At 39.8% G+C, this 19,714-nt stretch overlaps 1 protein-coding gene across 1 annotated transcript in view; it reads right to left on the minus strand.

The window, feature by feature from the left end:
• FGF2 (fibroblast growth factor 2) overlaps window positions 1–12,824 on the minus strand; it is a 67,817-nt gene extending 54,993 nt beyond the window's left edge. Inside the window, exon 1 of the mRNA XM_074273702.1 lies at window positions 12,476–12,824. Coding sequence (XP_074129803.1) covers window positions 12,476–12,656 — 181 coding nt within the window. The 5' untranslated portion in view covers window positions 12,657–12,824. The remainder of the gene's footprint in view (window positions 1–12,475) is intronic.
• Window positions 12,825–19,714: the final 6,890 nt, after the last annotated feature.

Here is a 19,714-nt window from a genome sequence, read left to right on the forward strand (position 1 = left end):
ATACAAGCATTTGCAATTATGGGTGTGCCACAAGCAATAAAAACAGACAATGGACCTGCATATAGGTCCAAACATTTTACACACTTTTGTGCACAATATAAGATTTTACATACCACGGGCATACCCTTTAATCCTCAAGGGCAGGCAATAGTAGAGAGAAGAAACAGAGATATTAAGACACTCCTCCAAAAACAAAAGAAAGGGGGAGCCACGGGTAACCCTAGAGAACTTCTAAATTTAGTTCTCTATACCATTAATTTTTAAATTTTTGACAAAGATGCACTGGCTCTGGCAGACAGGTTTTATAACCCACCAGAAGGGCAGTGTCCAGTGCGAGCAGCTCCACTGTCCTTAGATAATTGCCAGGTGATGTGGAGAGACCCAGAAAGTGGTGAATGGAAGGGACCAGATAGGTTAACTGCCTGGGGGAGAGGGTTTGCTTGTATCTCCACAGATGGAGAAGGAATCAGATGGGTGCCAATGAGTCGTATTCGCCTTGTCCATCAGAGAGAGACAGAAAAAGAGAAAGACCTCAAAACAAAGGATAAAATCTAAGAAACATCTGACACTGAAAGAGCATGGCTAATAAGAAGACTGTTAAAGAACTTTAAAACCAGTAGGAATCATTGGACTTCCTAACACAAGATAAGACTAATGGACAATGGACTTATGGACATTTATAAATTTTCAATTTATGATTATTTGATCATGTTATTTGTTATATACTTCTAGCATGTGTTATGTTACTATGTTACTATGTGCTTATGTAATTTATGTACTTATGTGTAATACCTCCCATATTGATGGATTTATGTTTCAAGGTCATGACTACCCTATGTTCTAAATCAAAAGAAAGGGGGAGATGTTAGCATTATCAAGTGAGAACTGAGGTTGTCTGGATAGTTACAAGGTGAGAACTCAGGTTGTCTGGACAGTGACAAGGTAAGAATTCAGGTTGACTTGACAGTTCTCTGGCTCAGACCTTTGGTTCGGGCCTTTAAAGGGAGTTAACACCTTAGGAACTCTAGGAGGAGCGAGCTCATTGGTTGAAGTAATGTTTCCCAGAAGCCCTTGAGTTATCCCACGCCCATTCTCTGGGAGGATAAAAGAAGGGCAGCATTGGGTCTGAGAGAATCGACTCTGGGATAAAGTCTTGACGCCAGGCAGGCTGAAAGGAGACCAGTCTGATTTGAGAAAGGACAAGAGTTGGAGGAGATTCAGAGCTCCCAGGAAACCTGCACACAGAGGAAAAGCTTTTACAGATCTCCTCCCAGAGAAGGATTATAATTGAGCAGACTACCAGACCCTCACAATTCAAGAACATTACAAATGCCAACTCAAAGGCTCCTCTCCTGGGAACTGTAGGCAAGACCCCATTTGTGAGAGCAGACTGTGGAAGTGGGAAATACCAGCCTTGCCTGTGGGGGCATGCTACTTGGTACAGAGAAAAGACCACTGACTTGGGAACCAGAGGACCTGGGTTCAAACCCCAGCTCGTATGTTATGACTTGTATGAACTTGAGTAAGCCTCTGGGTCTCAGTAAAAATTAGTGGAAAGGCATATGGGTTTCCTTTTTGCTCTAGATCTTTGACAGTTTTTTTAAAGAGGTGTGCCATTGTCCAAACAAAGGTCCCAGGAAAATATGAATGGAAGAATGTAAAGAGGAGTTTGAAAAATATTGAGTAACAAATTGGTACAGCAGGTAAGTGATGAAATAGAAAGAGTGGCTGGACCTTGAGTCAGATCCATTTTCCTGAGTTCAAATTCAACCTCTGAACACTGGCTGTGTGACTCTGAGCACATCACTTAATTTGCTATAGTTTCTTCATCTGCAAAATGAGCTACAGAAGAAATCGCAAACCATTTTAATATCTTTGCCAAGAAAACATCAAAATGAAGGGAGTTGGTTAGATGCCCTTTTAAGTCTCCCCCAGCTCTGACCATATGATTAATAAATATTTGTCAAATTGCTTCCCATTTTGTATATGAAAGATAACACTGAGAGAAGGCTTATTCAGCTGAGAATTATCTTCAACTATCTAGTGAACCATTACTAGGAAGTTGAGTAATAACTCAAAGAGAACCTAACAATCAATAGAAGACTAGCCTCTATTAAGAAGACTTGAGTTCAAATTCTGTCACTATCCCATACTATCTGTGAAACTATGATACTTAACCTCTCAAGGTCCTAGGACTTTCCATGTCCTTAAGGAAGAGAATTATAGCTGAAATGGATAACCGTCATCAAATGAGCAGCTATATGGCACACTGGATAGAACACTGGGCTTGGAACCCGCAAAAGATGCATCTTTCTGAGTTCGAATGGGCCTTAGACACTTTTTAGCTATGTAATCCTGGGCAAATCACTTGATCCTGTTTGCCTCAGTTTCCTCATCTGTAAAAGAAGCTGGAGAAGGAAACGGCAAATGACTGCAATACCTTTGTCAAGAAAACTCCATATGGAATCACTAAGAGTCATGAAATGATTCAACAACAAAAAATCTGCATCGATGGAGAGAATCCTTTCACTGGGAATTAGTTCCCCACACCATTGAAATCAAAGGTCTGGATAAAAAATAAATGAGTGGTAGTTACTGAGAATTAAAGTGGAGATAAATTAAATCGGAATTATTCAGATCTTATGATAGTAATAATCTATGGCACTTGGATCTGAACCCTGCAGTAGCTGCAAAAGGCTTTATTCTTGAATTAAATTTCAAAATAAGAAACATTCATTTTTAAATGGCAGTAGACAACAAAGTGAAGCCATTCTATTTCACCATTGTTTGAGTATAATTACTCAGGGAGGTTTTATAAGCAAAACAAAAGCACTTCAGGGTGTGTCCGGCGGAAATGTGCCAAGTGACTTCAGCTAAGAAATGGCATCAAACTTCCCTTCTAACGCACATAAGGTGTGGCAATATCTGTGACGCATTCGTGGTGGTTTGGTTGCCATGCTGATCCCAAAGAAGTGAGGTCCTAGGTTTTCCCCAATTTTCTAATGTTTTCACCTCTCACATACATATAATAAGCATATATACGTATATATGAGCATTTTATGTGTATTTAGGGCAGCTAGGTGGCACAGTGTATAGACCGCCAAGCCCAGAGACAAGATGATCTAAATCCTGGCGTCAAACACTTCCTAGTTATATTATCCTGGGCAAGTCACTTAATACTGCTGGTTAGTTCCTCATTTGTACAATGAACTGGAGAAGTGAATGGCAAACCACTTCAGTATCTCTACCAAGAAAACTCCAAATGGTGTTATGGAAGAGAACATGGCTGAAATAACTCAACAAGAGCAACAATAAAATTATGTGCATTTATACATATACACGGAGGGGTCAATGAAGCCAGGAAAAAGCAGTTCCATGTTATTAATGGTTGATCTGTTGTCCTTTATACTAGAAGAGGACCAAAATGACATCACTATATTAAAGTGGAGGTCCAGTGTGTCCGCTGTGACTGATCAGAATAATACAATCTTGGAATGCTCTGTCATAGATCAGACACAAATAGTTTGTTCATATAGACATTTTGGGGCTTCTAACTTTGTGCATCTCGTGTTTCCTCTGGAATGTTGCTAATAGAAAAGGAAAGGAGATCAGAATTAAACAGAGGATAGCCAGGTGAGAAGCATGAGCAGGTTTCAGAGAGGGAAAGGACTTCTTCAATAGCATTTCACTCTCATTATGTTTTAGGCTGGGCAGCTAAGTGTACAATGGATAGAGGGCTCAGTCTGGAGTCAAGGAGACTCATCTTTGTGAGTTCAAACTGTGATGTCAATCTCTCCTCTGATGGTTAAAGGGAGGGAAAGACTCCAGGAAGAAACTGATATGACAGGAGTCAGAAGTCTCCATTCCTAGCTTGCTATACTAGGGACTTCAAGGAATTTCTCTTTGGGTTGAGATCTGATCCTTTCAATTCACCTGTTTCTCAGAATTTCCTTTACAATGCTTTCAATGAGTTTATCCAGCAACTTTTGTTTAAAGATTACTTCCTAATCTGCTGTAACTAAACAACAGCCACCATCTTGGATGGGTAAACTCTACCTTACATTTTCTCTCTCTCATCCACCAAGGAAGTCCTGCTCCTAGGTGCTTGTAATTACTCAAATCTCCCTAAATGGTATTGCAATTGGTCATTTCCATCTTGCTATAAATTAAGAATCTGAAAATAGTAAGTAGTTTAGTGGATAGAGAACTGGATCTCCCTCAATTGAATTGTATTATCTTACCCTCAATGGAAAAGCTCATTTATCTGTATATTGTCTGATATATATTCTCATGTGTGTATTCTCTCTGATTTCCATTTCGTTTTTGACTTAGATAATTGAATTTCTTTGCCATATACTATGTGTATTCATTGTGAAACTGGTATTTGATAGGAAAGGCCTTCCTCTCTTATTATATAATGGTGGTCAGAGTGATTTAGTTAGTATGAACTTTGAAATAATGTGCCCTAAACTATTAATATTTAAGAGAGAAGATATATATATATATATATATATATATATATATATATATATATATATATATATATATATATATATATATATATAATTGTAGCCTCATATCCTTTCTTTTTGAAGAGAGCAGAGGGGTTAGCCTCAGGCCCTAAACTTCTTCCTCTCTTCTCTGATAGGAATCAAAGTCTCCCTTGAAGAAGAGTGGGAAGTGGGGGGGAGAGAGGAGATGCTAGAGATGTCTATTCTTGCCCCTTTTTAAGTCACATTGAGACAATTATTGATGTGTGTATATGTGTACACACATCACAAGTGTGTACATATGTATGTGCATGTGTATATGCACATGTATATGTGTATATGAATATGTATTGTGTAATTATGTAAATATTTATCGTGGCTCAGAGCACTGGACCTGAAATTTAAAAAGTCCTGAGTTTAAATTCTATCTCAGACATTTACTAGTTTTGTGACCTTTCAGCCTTGGTTTCCACATCTATAAAATGGGGTTGATAACAGCACCTTCCTTCAAGAGTTGTGAGGATCAAGTGATTTATAAAGCACTATGAAAACCCTGGGGGCATCTGAGTGATGAAGTAAATAGAGCATGAATTAAAATCTGACCTTAGACACTTACTAGATGTATGACTCTGGGCAAGTCATTTAACCTTATTTGTCTCAGTTTCCTCATCTGTAAAATGAGCTGGAGAAAGAAATGGCAAATAACTCCTTTTCTCTTCTTACTTGACAGCAAATCCAAATGTAGTCATGAAGAATCTGATACGACAAAAACAGCTCAACAGTAACAATAGCAATGAGCTAAAAGGCAAAAGCTTTAAGTCAGGAGTCATGGATACCTTTGATGGTTGCTTTCATGCAACTACAATGTCAACAATAACCAATCAAATATCACAGAAACACAGAGGGAACATGAGTAAAATTCCACCCATCAATTTTGCTATTCTTTGTTCTGCCTTCTCTTGCTGGAGATGAAGAACTTTAACTTAAAATTTTATTCAGAGATCTTGAAACTTAAGTTCTTCATAGGGGATTAAATAGGATGTGGGGGACTCCAGCAGAGTTGATTCATTTCTCATGTTTCTGTTAAGTGCAAAACCCTCAGAAGGAAGTAATTAAAGAAACCACTAGGAACTATTAAGTGCAATGGACTGCTTGCAGCTGGGACATTGACAGAACCAAAGTTCTCATAGCAAAGATGATAAATGGCCTGTCTCTATAGTTTAGGGAGTGCCAGGGGAACCCCTTGGAAAGGGCTTCTGAACTAGAAGTCAGAGGTTCACTTCTGAACAGAAGATATGATCTACAAGCATAAATGAACACCCAATCAGATCAGGCTGGATTTCAGAGGTCATAGGAGGTAGCCAAAATAACTCAAAAAATGCTACCCTGTAAGAGTCCCAAACCAGACTGGATTTTTTAAGGCACAAGCACATCTTGAAAAATACACAGGAATTTGGGAATTTTATCAACCCTAAAAGCCAGCTGATTGCTGAGATCTAGACTTCATTGTAGCTCTAGACCCTACAAGACAAGGACCTTGCAGATCTGGGCCCTTTTCACAGGCCGAGAGCACATGCTAGAAAGTCTGGACATGCAGTAAGGCTCTAGCATAGACATGAGTTCCACTCCTGAGGGTCCCTAGGTACCTCCCCAGGAGAGGTGCAAAGACTAATTCAGCATTTCTTACTGACTCTATTTGTTCCTAAACAAGGACATCTGGAACACATTAAATACTCAACTTCCCCTCATGTGCATGTGCACACGTGCATACAGGCACACACACAAAGCACACATTTCATTTACTACCCTTGTCACTGCATGTTTTACGTGCTGGTGAGAAGAAAATGTTCTCTGATTTGAATGGCTCTATGTGACTTGAAATTTTAGGACACAGAAGGAGTGCTATATTTTACATTAATAAAACTGATATGTGTTTGGAAGAGACCTGCCAGGACAGGAAAGGCCACAACTTCCATGCTTCTGGAAGGAGGGCGTTCTGCAATCTTCCCACAGGGGTCTCACCCTTAAACCATTTCTACCCCACCCCACCAGGAATCAGGACTCCAGTCTTAGCTTGCATCCTCTAGCTCCCTCCATCTCCCATCTTAGATAGCCTAGTCTTTTGCCTTCTCAAACTAGGATATCTCACTCCTTCCTTGCCTTTTTCACCTTCCCTTTCTCCCACTAGAAAGCAAGTTCCTTAGGGACTAGCTTGCTTCTTGTTTCCCCAGAGTTTAGTACAGTGCCTAATATATAGTGACCTCTTTCCCTCTTTCTTTCTCTCTCTTTCTCTCTCTTTTTCTCTTTCTCCTTCCTCTATTTCTCCCCCTCCTCCCCTCTGTTTCTGTCTCTCTTTTCTCTCCCTCTGTCTTTTCCCATTTCTTTTTTCTTCTTCTTCTTCTTCTTCTTCTTCTTCTTCTTCTTCTTCTTCTTCTTCTTCTTCTTCTTCTTCTTCTTCTTCTTCTTCTTCTTCTTCTTCTTCTTCTTCTTCTCCTTCTCCTCTTCCTCCTCCTCCTCCTTCCCTTCCTTCTTCTTTCTCTTATTCTTTCTATATCTTTCTCTTTCCCTAGCTATTTCTGTTTCTTTATTTTCTCTCTCTCTCTCTCTCTCTCTCTCTCTCTCTCTCTCTCTCTCTCTCTCTCTCTCTCTCTCTCTCTCTCTGTGTGTGTGTGTGTGTGTGTGTGTGTGTGTGTGTGTGTATGGTGTGTTATGTGTCTATGTCTCTGACTATATCTCCCCCTTTTTCTCCCTCCTCTCTCGAATCTGTCTTTCTGACTTTCTCTCCATAGCTCTCCTCTTTCTTTCCATTTCTCTCCTTTTCTTTATCTCATTCTCTTTTTCTTTCTCCCTCTCTCTTTATCTTTCTTCCTCTTTGTATGTTTGGAAAGATATTTTCTTGACAATACTGTGCTTTTGCCATTCTTGGAATCCTCATGTTTAGCACAGCCCCTGACACATAGCAAATGCTTGTTCAATGTTTAATGACTGACTACTTGAGATTCAGTTTTCTCATCTGTGCAAAAAAGATGTAAATAACTTCAGCATAAGCTACTTCCCCTGGCTGTCATGCAGACCACGTAGGAAAGGCCATAATAAAAGTAGACTGTTATACTCAGGGAAATAACCTGGATTTGGCAACCCCTCTTAATAACCTCATTGAGGCTTTCACAAGTCAACCTGCCAGGTTTTCTTGAGGCCTCAGAGGAAAGTGCTGGGACCTGATCCCAGAGAGGAAAGAGCTCACTGGATTATCCACAGCCAAGCTGAATTGGCCCTGGGCAAAATTCTGAAAATGAAGTTCAGGGTGTTTGTGTTTATTAGGACTCCCTATGTTACCCATCTTTGCCTCCCTCCACCCTTTGGTCCCTATCCTTCCTTCTCTATGGACTTTCTGTGTCTGTTTCTACATTTGAAAAATGAAGATGTTCAATTACATGGTCTCTGAAGGGTCATCCCTTCTCCCCACTGTAATTCCCACAAACCTGTAAAGATAAGGATCACCACTAGCATGAATTATGTCATCTGATTACTATGAGAATCCCAGAATTACCAAGAAGCATAGAATCTCAGAGCTAGTCAAGCCCTTGGTGGCCATCCAATCCAACCCCAGTTGAGAAGGAAGTCTTCCTACAACATTCCAATCCTGGGATGGCTCTCATTGTTGGGAAGTTGGTTTTCCTCTAGATGTTAAGCTTTTATTTGCCTCTTGGCAATTTCTACTCACTGCTCTGCCCTCTAGGGCCAAGCAAAACCAAGTTTAATTTTTCTTCCATGTGACTATATGTGCATTAGGAGGAACAGTGGGTTTAGAGGCAGAGGAGCTAGTCTCAAATTTCAGCTCTACCACTTGCCAATGATCTAAGGAAAGTCACTTTGTCTTTCTCCATCTTCAGTTTGTTCATCTGTGAAACGAGGAAGCTGAGTTACATGAGCACTTAGGTCCCTTCTCTCTGCTCTAGACTGATGATCCCATGATAAAAGAAAAACAAACAATATGCCTAGGAGGATCTGTGATTTTGATCCCAGGGAGGGAAATTCAGCTCATCCATGCAGCCATAGCCTCTCATAAGGTACTACTCAAGGTGCTGAGGGATTTCTGTAATTTCCCTTGAGTTTTCAAGGAAATAAATGGAGTTTCAAATGTGTTATGATCATTCATCGTTCCTGTTGATAAAAATTCATATCTATCAAGACTTCAGGACCTAGCCAGCACCAGTTTCTTGTCTTCAGTTCTGCTGCTACTCCCTTCTCACTGGTAACAAATAGCTGATCACCTCCTCACTTAGCCTTGCCTTACCTCGACTCTTGAGCATCATTCCATTAAGCTTTAGGATTCTCCCAGGGACGTAGCTAACAAAAACTGGAGAGTGAGTGAGTCAAACCTCACTTTGCCCCTTAATATCTAGTCAACCCTTATCATGCCTCATCTTATCTAGGCATCTACCATAGTATTGCTAGAATAGTTATATTATCCCTCTGTCCACCTATACATGACTATTCTTCTTGGTCTAACTTTGTGCTTCCTGCTCAAGGAATACTAATCAAATCAATATTACTATTACTACTAGAAAGGATGTAAAAACCTACTGTCCCATTTCTGCAGTCACCATTCATATGTCTGTCTAGACTAAAGTTTCTTTCCCTGGTCACTACGTCCTGATATATGCTATATCCCTTAGCCAGATATCATTCATCACCTTGGGCAAAGGGTTGTCTCACTTTATATTTGTACCCCCAACCTAATGCAATGCCAGGCCACTGTTAGGAATACAATAAATGCTTGTGGAATGATTGATATAGTGCTAGGAAGCAAATATATATTTTAAAGTTAACTAGTCATCAATGAGAACCAAGGTCAAGCTGATCAGAGATATTCAACAAGGTCTTTTTTATAGACTAGGAAAGGAAGAAGGGGGCTGATTGGGTCAATTTTATTCTCTCTAATCCAATATCTGGGAAAATTATGACTCTTGCAAATCTCAAAGAAGAAAGGTATGTCCTTCTTTTGCAGAGATATCAGTATCAGTGCATCACAAATCACAAGTCAAAGAAAAGGTTTTAATTCTTCCTAGTAGTGGTGATGAGTTGGCCCTAAACCTTACATATTCTCACTTGATTACTGCTTCTGATAAATGTCATACTTTTGTTAAACAATTGGTCAGTGTGTAGAACAAAACAAAACTAAATGTCTCATGCTAGGATGGGACCTGCAACCCTAGCAGCATGCTCTTTTAGCATCAAACACTTGGCCAAGACAGACTGATAGCAATAAGGAATTAGCAAACTCTCAAGCTTATATTATATGCACCATTTCTATTCATAGAGCTGGTTAAAAAAAAAAAAGATCATGGGAATTGAGAGTGGATTACAATATAGCATTGTCCCTCCTTCTGTTATTGTTTCCTTGCATTTTGTTTTCTTTCTCAGTTTTTTCTTCCTTCTTGATCCAATTTTTTCTTGGGTAGCAAAATAACTGTATAAATATGTATACATATATTAGATTTAACATATATTTTAACATAGTTAACATATATTGGACTACCTACCATCTACGGGAGGGGGTAGAGGGGAAGGAGGGGGAAATTTGGAACAGAAGGCTTTGCAAGGGTCAATGTTGAAAAATCACCCATGCATATGTTTTGTTAATAAAAAGCTTTAATTAAAAAAGATAAGATATTAAAAGTTCTGAGAGGTCAGACATTCTTGAACTAACATGCAAAGTTATCTATAAAACATTTGTTTTAAAATATCTTTGTTGCTGTAAGTTTGGAAATAATAAAGATCTCACTGAGAAGAATCCTTTTCTTTAAATATATCACAGCTCAGGATCCCTAGCAGAATCATACTATCATGGAACAGAATTGTATGAAACCTTGAAGACCATCTATTCCAACTCTGCATTTTTGACATTTTAAAGCCAAGGGTATTGAGTGATTTGGACAAAGGCATTCAGTTAGTTCTACAGGTAAGATTTTAATCCAGAGCCAGCTCCTTAATAATAATAAAGCTCCTATAAAACTTCCATAGAAGTTGGTAGCATCCATTCGAGTACAAAGCATTTCTTGACCTTTGAAGGACTCTTCAGATACCAATATGGCAGCAGATTTCTCACACTGCTAGAATTTCCTTCTAGAAACAGAGCCCAAACAGAAATCTTTGTGGGAGGGAACAAATGCAAAAGAAAGCTTATGTGGCTTAAAAGACAATGCCATGTAGTGGATAGAGAGCCAAGTAGTCAAGAGGATCTGAAGTCAAGTCTTCGATCAAAGTGGAAAAATACTGAATTTAGAGTGAGCCGCAGGTCGTGCTAATGATAAACTGCAATCTTAAGCAAGTTCTATCCTCTCCCTTTCCTCAATTTACTGATCTTACCAAAAGAAGGGGATAGGGAGCAGATGTCCCCTGAACTTTCTTCCACTTTGAAAATGAAGAGATTCAGAGGAGAGTGGGGAAAGGGAAAGGAACTAGAGTTACTTGACCTCTCACTACCCCAGACAGCTCTTTAAAATATAAATTATAGCTGACTTGCAATGGTGGTAATAGAGAAGTTAGATAAAATAAGAAATACAGACAAAAGAAAAAAAACTTATTTCTATTGTTTAATAATGTGATAATGTAGGGAACATGTTTGGTTTTTCTACCTCCCCCCCCAAAAAAAAGTTCACCCAAAACTTGAGATATTCCACAGGGAATAGCAGGATCTCTAGCTAACAGGCCAATATATATACCTTCCATACATAGTTCCCTACCCAAATCCTACTCCAGTAGCAATACCAGGAAGTAGCTAGATGGGTCTAGACTCCAAGTCAGGAAGATCTGAGTTCAAATCCTCAGCCTCAGACAATAGCTTTGTGATCCTGTGTAAGTCATTCAACTTGTTTGCCCTAACCCACTGAAGAAGGCAAAAATCTGTGCCAAGAAAACTCCATATAGGGTCCGGACTGAACAACATCAATACCAAAAACAATGTGACGTATTTCTTTTCCTTTTTCTCCTTAGAGTAATGTTATCTCTTGGACGTTAATGAAAGATGGTTTTTCTGTTTAAAAAAATCCACAACATAAAGTGTGCACATCCATCACAGTCCATCTCCCCCCTACCCCTTTCTTTCTTCTTTCAACAATTCAAAAGACAGGGCTAGGAATCAACATCAACTTACTCTGTCTTTGAAACAGAAAATCACTTGTACAAGGACCAAAGCAAGGCTGCCAATTCCTTAAGGCTTCAACTTTCAGAGTGTTTTTAAAAGACGATAACTATGAAAGTATTTTTCCAATGAAGAAAAAAATCGAGATCTTCCTTTCTTTAAAAGCTTAGGAACTTAGACAGGCTTGGGAAATGGACCACCCAAGAAAATGATAGTAAAAAGCAGCAGCATGCTACCCCCTTGGTGAGATATAATCAACTGGGAATATTCCTGAAGGCAACAGGTAATCTCCTCAGAAGTGGTCTCCAAGAAGCTGAGGTTAGTTGAGTTTGCCCTGGGCTCCAGGGACTTGGGAAACTGGTTTACCAAGGGAAACTGGTGCACACCACAAAGCAGAAGGGGCAGTCTAACCCAGCCACCAAGGGGGAGGGAGGTGGTGAACCTGAAAACCCGAAGGTCTGGGAGGAAAGAAATCACATATCGTTCAGGAGGAAAGTGAAATGGAGATGATTGGGCGAGTAAATAACGGAGGAGAGCAAACTGGGCAGGAGAGAGAATAAAGATAGCGGTTAAGTAAACAGAAAAAAAAATAGGGGAGAAAGGATGGAGAAGCAAAAAAGCACTGAATTTTAAGTCCAAAGTAGGTCGTGCTCCCTTAGTAGATGCGATCTTAAGTTCTTTTCTTTCTCTGTCCGCAATTTACTCCTCTTAAGACTGAGATGGGGACTAGATGCCCCTAAATTCTCTTCAAAGCTGGAAATCCCCGGGAGTTCAGAGAGTGAGAAAGGAGCCCAAGGGAGAGGGACGCGCGCAGGCAGGGACTCGGGGCGGCACTCACTGTGCGGGTCGCTCTTCTCGCGGATGCCGTCCACGTGACCGTCAGGATGGATGCGCAAGAAGAAGCCTCCGTTCTTGCAGTACAGCCGCTTGGGGTCCTTGAAGTGGCCCGGGGGAAAGGCGCCCCCGCTGGCTCCATCCCCGGACAGGGCCGGCAACGTGGTGATGCTGCCCGCGGCCATGCCGCTGCCGCGGGACGGGCCTGGCGCCGCGGCCCCGGTCCCCCGAGCTGCCAGCCGCAGAGGGGCGCGGCCCCTCCCGCGGCCCCCCAGCCTAGCGGCCAGCTGGCTCCCGCCCTGTCCGCGGCCCCCCAGCCTCCCTCCCAGGCCCACTACGCTTGTACTAAGGCTCTGGGGGGTCCCGCTCTGGCTCTCGGCTTAAAGATCGCCGGTTCCTCCGCCCCCTGCACGCAGGCCCCGAGGCCTCGGACTCGGAACACGCACACACGCGAACTTACTTAAACCAACTCATTCCCACCGACACCCACACACTCAAACTAACATACTGGCACGCAGTACTCCCGATTCCCCCCCATACACCTCAACACGCTCTCCCCCACTGAGCTATAGGAACTCAGACTACGGCAACACACGCACTCACAGCCACACTAACACTGCCCACCTGAGAAGCTAACGCATTCAGAATAACACCCACTCAGTAACAGTTACGCTAACACTCACCCCAACCTTCACCCTGACACACTCAGGCTAACACACTGCCTACACACTCCCCCCACCAGAGAAACCCACACTAATATACACGAACACATTAAAATTAGCACACACCCTCCCAGCGACACTCCCCCTAAAACTCGGGTTAGCCCACTCACAGAAACATAGTCACGCCCTCCAGCTAAGAGCATACGGCCCAAGATACACTCAGACACACGCCATCCCCCCTCGGCAGTCCCCAGAAGCCCGCCGTGGCGTCTTCCTGGCTTCTCTGTTCCCACCTTCCCCGCTGAGTGAGCAGTCAACTGAGACTATTGAGATATGGGGGTCCGGAGCGGCCTCGGGGTCCTGCGCGCTTACGGCTCCAGCTCCACGCACCCACCGCAAGCTGCAAAGTGAATCCGGCCAAGGAGGGAGGGAGGTTCGGGGCTGTCCCGGGGCTGTGTCCATGCCCCGAGCCGGCCGCGCGGCGTCACTTCTCCTCCCTCCCCGCCCCCTGGACCCGTCAGTCCGCCCCCCGCCCGGCTCCCCTTGCTACTACCCCCGCCAGTCTCCGCTATCCTGCGCTGCCCCCGGGACGTCTGCGGGCCGAGCTCCGGGAGCACGGACACTGCAGGAAAAGAACAAAAGAAAAAGACGACCCCTTTCTTCTGGCCCCCTTTCCCCTTTCCTCTCGCCTGGAGTACACTTCTATGTCCACTGGTTAAAACTTTCCTTGGGCCTTGAAAGTCTAAACCCAATCTCGCTCCAGAGCGTCTTTCTCCCCTCTATTTCAATTCAGAGAAGCTACTTTGATGCGGAGCTGCTCCGCGGATAGGCAGGAGCCCGAGCTTGCCCAACTGAGCCTTAGATACAGAACAGCCTAAAATTTCCCTTCATTTTACACTTGAGAGGTGAAATTATTTCCTTGCTGTCCACACACGCATTTAAGCTATGATACCAGGGCCCTCAGCGATCCATTCCAGGAACTTCTATTGGTGTTTGCTTCTATCCTTGGCTAAGTTTATTTCCCCATCTGGAAAACAGAATGCTCTTAATGTGTGTACGCGTATCGTGAACTCTTAGTCTGATAAAATCTACGTACCTTTCTCAAAATAACATTTTAAAATACAAAGCACAAAATACAGAGGGTACAAAGGAAATCCATTATATTGGAATAAAGAGGTAACCCCCCCATCTCCGGCCAAATCACAGACCTCTGGAAATTCGTAGACCTCGGTTAAAAATGTTTGGGTTAGAAGAAGCTTCTTGATGGGAGTGCTTTTCCTTGGAAGTCTGTCCTGAAATCCTCTCCTTCAAAACAATCCGCTGATACAGAGACATATTGGTGAACAAAATTCTTGGGCTTCTGGAACAATGGGATTTGTAGCTGGAAAGCACCTTTTGGAATCATCTGGCAATTAAATGCTATTATTACCCCCATTTTTCAGATAGTAAACAGATATAGAGATGTAAAGTGACGTGCTCAAAAATCAAAGTAGTAAAGTAAAATAACTAAAAATCAAGTCCTCTAACTCCAAATAAAGATTTCTTTCCCTAGACCACAGTGAGCCAAGAGAAAAACTCTGAAAATCAGCTGAAGTTTCAGTATTTTTACCATGGAAAGGAGAAAAAGAAAAATGTCATGAAGTGGGATTTAAGACTGCATATTTTAAGTAGAGTCGAATGGGGCTGATTATACCTCTTGCTGCTATTTCTTTATTCAGTATTACATACTGAATTCTAAGGCAATCCAGGGACATATTCTGATATTTTTTCATTGATTATTAAAATTGTAACATATGTCACATTAGTAAATTAGCTTGGAGCCCCCACTCTATTTTGGTAATTTTTTTTATTAAACTGGAAAAAAAATCTTTTCCCATAGTTTTTCTAATATATCTTCCTATTTCAAAATCCCTATTTTACTAATAACCTTAAATAAATATCAAAGTAATGGTCAGGCTGTTTTTTTAAAAAACAGAATGACCTACAACAAAAAAGATAAACAATTATTTGAACTTTGTAAGCTGTGAGAAAGATCACAACAAAAAATCACTTTTAATCATCCTCACTGCAATCACTGACTTTTCAATTCTAAAATCCCAGTCTCTTCATTTGATTCTGTCAGAATGACAGTTAAGGTCTTTATCGAAAATTCTCTTCATGTTTCTTTAAAAGATAAGAGTTAGATTGAGCTGTATAAAGAAACAATCTCATTTTACTTACTGAGCCATTACTGTTAACATTTCCTCTAGAATGACTCTATCTTCCTCTGACAGCTTTCTATAAAATGATAAACTGTTACTGTCCAAGATTCCATTGAATCTTAGTGGTTCAGTGTAACAATATTTATTGTATCTTTGGGAGAAGCTATTGGAGTTGGTGTTACAGTTTCAGTCCCAGAAAACCATTTAGGGGTGCATCAAATTCATATTAATATTACATATAACATAACATAAACCAACACAAATAAAACATAGAATAATTTCCGTGTGCTAAGTAATTTCTTCATTGTGCTAAGTAATAGGCATGAGACTAAAAACAAACAAACCAAAAATGGCATTTCCTGGCTTCAAGGAGCTTATATTGTAGTAATGAAAGACAAAGAGAAATATGAGAGGTGGGAGATGGTAGAGGAAGTTACCCATAACAGCATAGGGCAAAGTAAAGAGAGGTGGTCTGAGAAGTCATAGGCTAAATCGTTATTTTGAAGAAACTATATTATTAATGCTGGTGGGTGATAATAATATGTAATATTAATATAATATATTAATAACACTTCATATAAGTTAATGACTAATTCTCTGTTATTTATAGGTGCATGGGATTGCTTAGAACACTCCATATTTGAACCTAGATCTTTCTGATTCTGAGAGGACATCTCTCTACCCCCCATGTTCACATCACAATCTGCAAAGTAATATTATATAAAGTAAGAAGAATAACATCTGCCTTCATGAGTGATCACTTCTGTTTCTTCCTACAACATCATTAGCCTACAGCCATTGAATAAATGGTTATAGGGGTGTGTGTGTGTGTGTGTGTGTGTGTGTGTGTGTGTGTGTGTGTGTGTGTGTTTGTGTGTGTGTGTGTGTACATATGTGATACCTTTTTGCATGTTTTTATTTGATTACCAAGTCTCTCCAATAATCTTTTAATACCAAATTTTTTCAGAAAAACCTTCATCTTGCTTCATTTTTTGATAATATATCCAAGCTTTATTCCATCATTTATTTTCCAATAAATATGGCTTCCTATGAGCCATAAGATAATACTCCCCTTGAATGCATGAAATAACCACACTACTAATACTGATAATAGCATTTTATAGTGTGCTTTAAAGTTTTGCACCTTAATGGGCTTTGCTTTGATGGTTTGTTTTAATGGTCTTCATTTTGATTTGATTTTCCCCAATTATGTATAAAATAGTTTTCAAAATTTCTTTTTAAAAAAAGTTTTAGGGTTAACAATAGTATGCTTTCTGTATTCAGAAAACGTCAGTTCTTTCCTTGGAGGTGGATAGCACTTTTCATTATGAGATCTTTGGAATTGTTTTGGATTCTTATATTTCTGAGAATAGCTAAGCCATTCATAATTCGTTTAAAAAATATTGCTATTACTATGTACAATGTTCTCCTGGTTCTGCTCACTTCACTTTGTATCAATTTTTGTAAGTTTGTCCAAGTTTTTCTGAAATTATCCTTTTTGTCATTTCTCATGACACAATAATATATTCCATCATAATCATATACTACAATTTGTTCAGCTCAATTGATGAGCATCCCTTCAATTTTTAGTTCTTAGTTACCATGAAAGAACTGTTATAAATATTTTTTCCTTTTTGTTTTTTTATAGACCTAAGGGAAATAGACCTAAGAGTGCTATTATTGCTAGATCAAAATGTATACACGGTTTTATAGCTCTTTGAGCATAATTCCAAAATACTTTCCAAAATGGTTGGAACCGTTCATAACTCCACCAACAGTGCATTAGTGTCTTAGTTTTCCCACATCCTTTCCAACATTTATCATTTTCCTTTTTGTTATATTAGCCAATTTGTAGCAAAAAGCCTGTAAAGTAGGTGCTCTAATTATCTCCACTTTACAGATAAGGGAACTGAAGCAGAGATTAAGTGACTTGTCTAGAGCTGGCTCCAAGTCAACCATGCTGTGCATTGTCCCATTGTCCCATTGTCGGGCATTTGTTCATATTGATGATAGAAAATAGTTGTTTTTCTTTGTATCTTGATGATAATATTTTAGAATCAAATTATTGTTATCTAGTTGTTTATGGAGTCATTCTGATCATTTTGTGGGAGAAGGATAATTTTATCCCTGTCACTCACTTCACTTTCCAATACTGATTCTTTGAAATTCAACTACTCTTTGTCTAGTCCTGCATCCCCATTGGGGAATACTCATCAGTCATGTGTCCATTCATTATGCTTTTTTTTTCTATGCTGTTCTTTAGGTGATTTTGTACCAGACTATTGAGATCTTTGTTCTTTTGTTCTTAGTTTCATAATCAGTAAATCATTCAACAAGCATTTGTTGAATGTGGCACATCGAGCCTGGAATCAGGAAGACCTGAGTTCAAATTCAACCTCAGACATTTACTGTGTGACTCTGGACAAGTCACTTAACCCTGTCTGCCTCAGTTCCTCTTTTGTTTAATGAGCTGGAGAAGGAAATGGCAAACCACTCTAATATCTGTAACAAGAAAACCCCAAATGGGGTAATGAAGAGTCAGACATATCTAGAATGACTGAACAACTACATCAGTTCTACTAAGTTCCAGAGATACAAAAAAGGGTCCCTGCCCTCAAGGAATTTATAATCTAATGAATGACTTTATATATGTTTCTATCTTGAAATAGATTCTCTATAAATTTGTCTTTAAATTTGCCTTGGTAATGTGACTTTCTGTCCTCCTTTAGCCCATACACATGCACTAGAACAGAAGTTCTCAATCTGGAGTCCATGAACCCCAGTGGCTCAGCTGAGAGATTTCAGGGGATCCATCAACTTGAATGGGAAAAATTATATCATTATTTTCACTAACTTCTAGCTCAGGAAACCGAGCATTTCCTTCCATTAATTAGAAAAATGATTTTGACAAGATAACATAAGCTCCTCTAGACTATCCAAATGATCCATGGCATACCAAAAAGTTTGGAATTTTCTCTCTAGGACTAGACTTGATTTTTTTTCTAGTGCAGTAGATTTAACTTTTTTTAATGTTATTAATGTAAAGGAGAAAAAAAGAAACCTAGAAAAAATCTTTTGGAAACTTAGGATATAGGATTACTTTGTTTCCTACCTTCAGATACTAGGATCACTTATTAAATATTTAGTTTACAATAGCACACATGACGTATCAAAAAACTGCTTCTCTTAAATGTGTTCTGCTCATCCCACATGGCCCAGTGATTCTTGTTTAAACAAAATGATGTTTAAGAGGAGGAGCAAAGAAGAGAGAAATTAGGGGAAAAGGAAAATTATTTTCTAAAAGTTCCAATCTCTAATATGGGAAAAATGTACAGATGGAGACTAGTGAAAACATTTATTCCCATGTTTTCACTCGATCTCACAGACAAAATCCTATCTAAAATTTTTAATAGGTGTTGTAATAAAATGAGAAGTGGTTCAAAAATCTGAGAACAGGGCTTCTAACCCCAGCTCTATTACTGACCTCAAGAAAGTCATTTATTCTTTGTGGACCTCAGTTTCCTCAATGGTAATTTTAGGATTTGATTATTTCAATGTTAAATCCTATTCTGAGATTTCTCTTGAAAGAATATCAAATAACCAGGGTTTACATCATTCATTTTTTCATGTAAAAGACCAACACATTGCTTTAAAAGACACATAGTTCATATTCATCAGGGAAGAGGTCCAAGATGTCAACGCAGAGAAGGGGAAAGTGAGGGAACAAGCATTTATTAAGCAATTTACAAAAATTATCTCATATAATCTTCACAACAACCCTGTGAAATAGGTACTGGTATTATCCCCATTTTATAGTTGAAATGTAGGCAGACAAAGTTAGTGTCTTGACCAGGGTAAAAACAACTGAACTGAACTGAGGTCTTTTCTGACTCCAAATCAGTACTTTCTCTAATGAGCCTCTTTGCTCCACTGGTGAAGATCATGACTGATCCACAAGTCATCCCATGTGATTTTGGCCAATATCCTCTGCAGAGATTATATGATAAGTCCAACATATTTAAGTCTTTGAATATTCTGTGGAATCCATGTATTACTCTACTTGCTCCTTTTGAGGAAGTCAGTCCTTTGAGGTGTCAGAAAGGACTGTAATCAAGTCTTACCCCATGCACTTCTATCTGTGTGAGTCAAGCAAGTCTCTTTGCCCCTTTCAATTTCCTACCTCAATTTCTTCATTTTTAAAATTTGGGGATTGGACTCAAAACCTTCCAAGGAAACTTCTAGTACTAAATCTGTGTTTCTATGACCATAGTTAGAAGTTTCTGGCATGATATTTTTATTCCATATACCATCAATAGCATTTATTAATATTAAAATATGGAGTAAATCCATACATTCATCAATTTTTGAATTCTCTCCAGG

Source organism: Sminthopsis crassicaudata, chromosome 6 (assembly GCF_048593235.1).
Source record: "Sminthopsis crassicaudata isolate SCR6 chromosome 6, ASM4859323v1, whole genome shotgun sequence".
Lineage (NCBI taxonomy): Eukaryota > Metazoa > Chordata > Mammalia > Dasyuromorphia > Dasyuridae > Sminthopsis > Sminthopsis crassicaudata.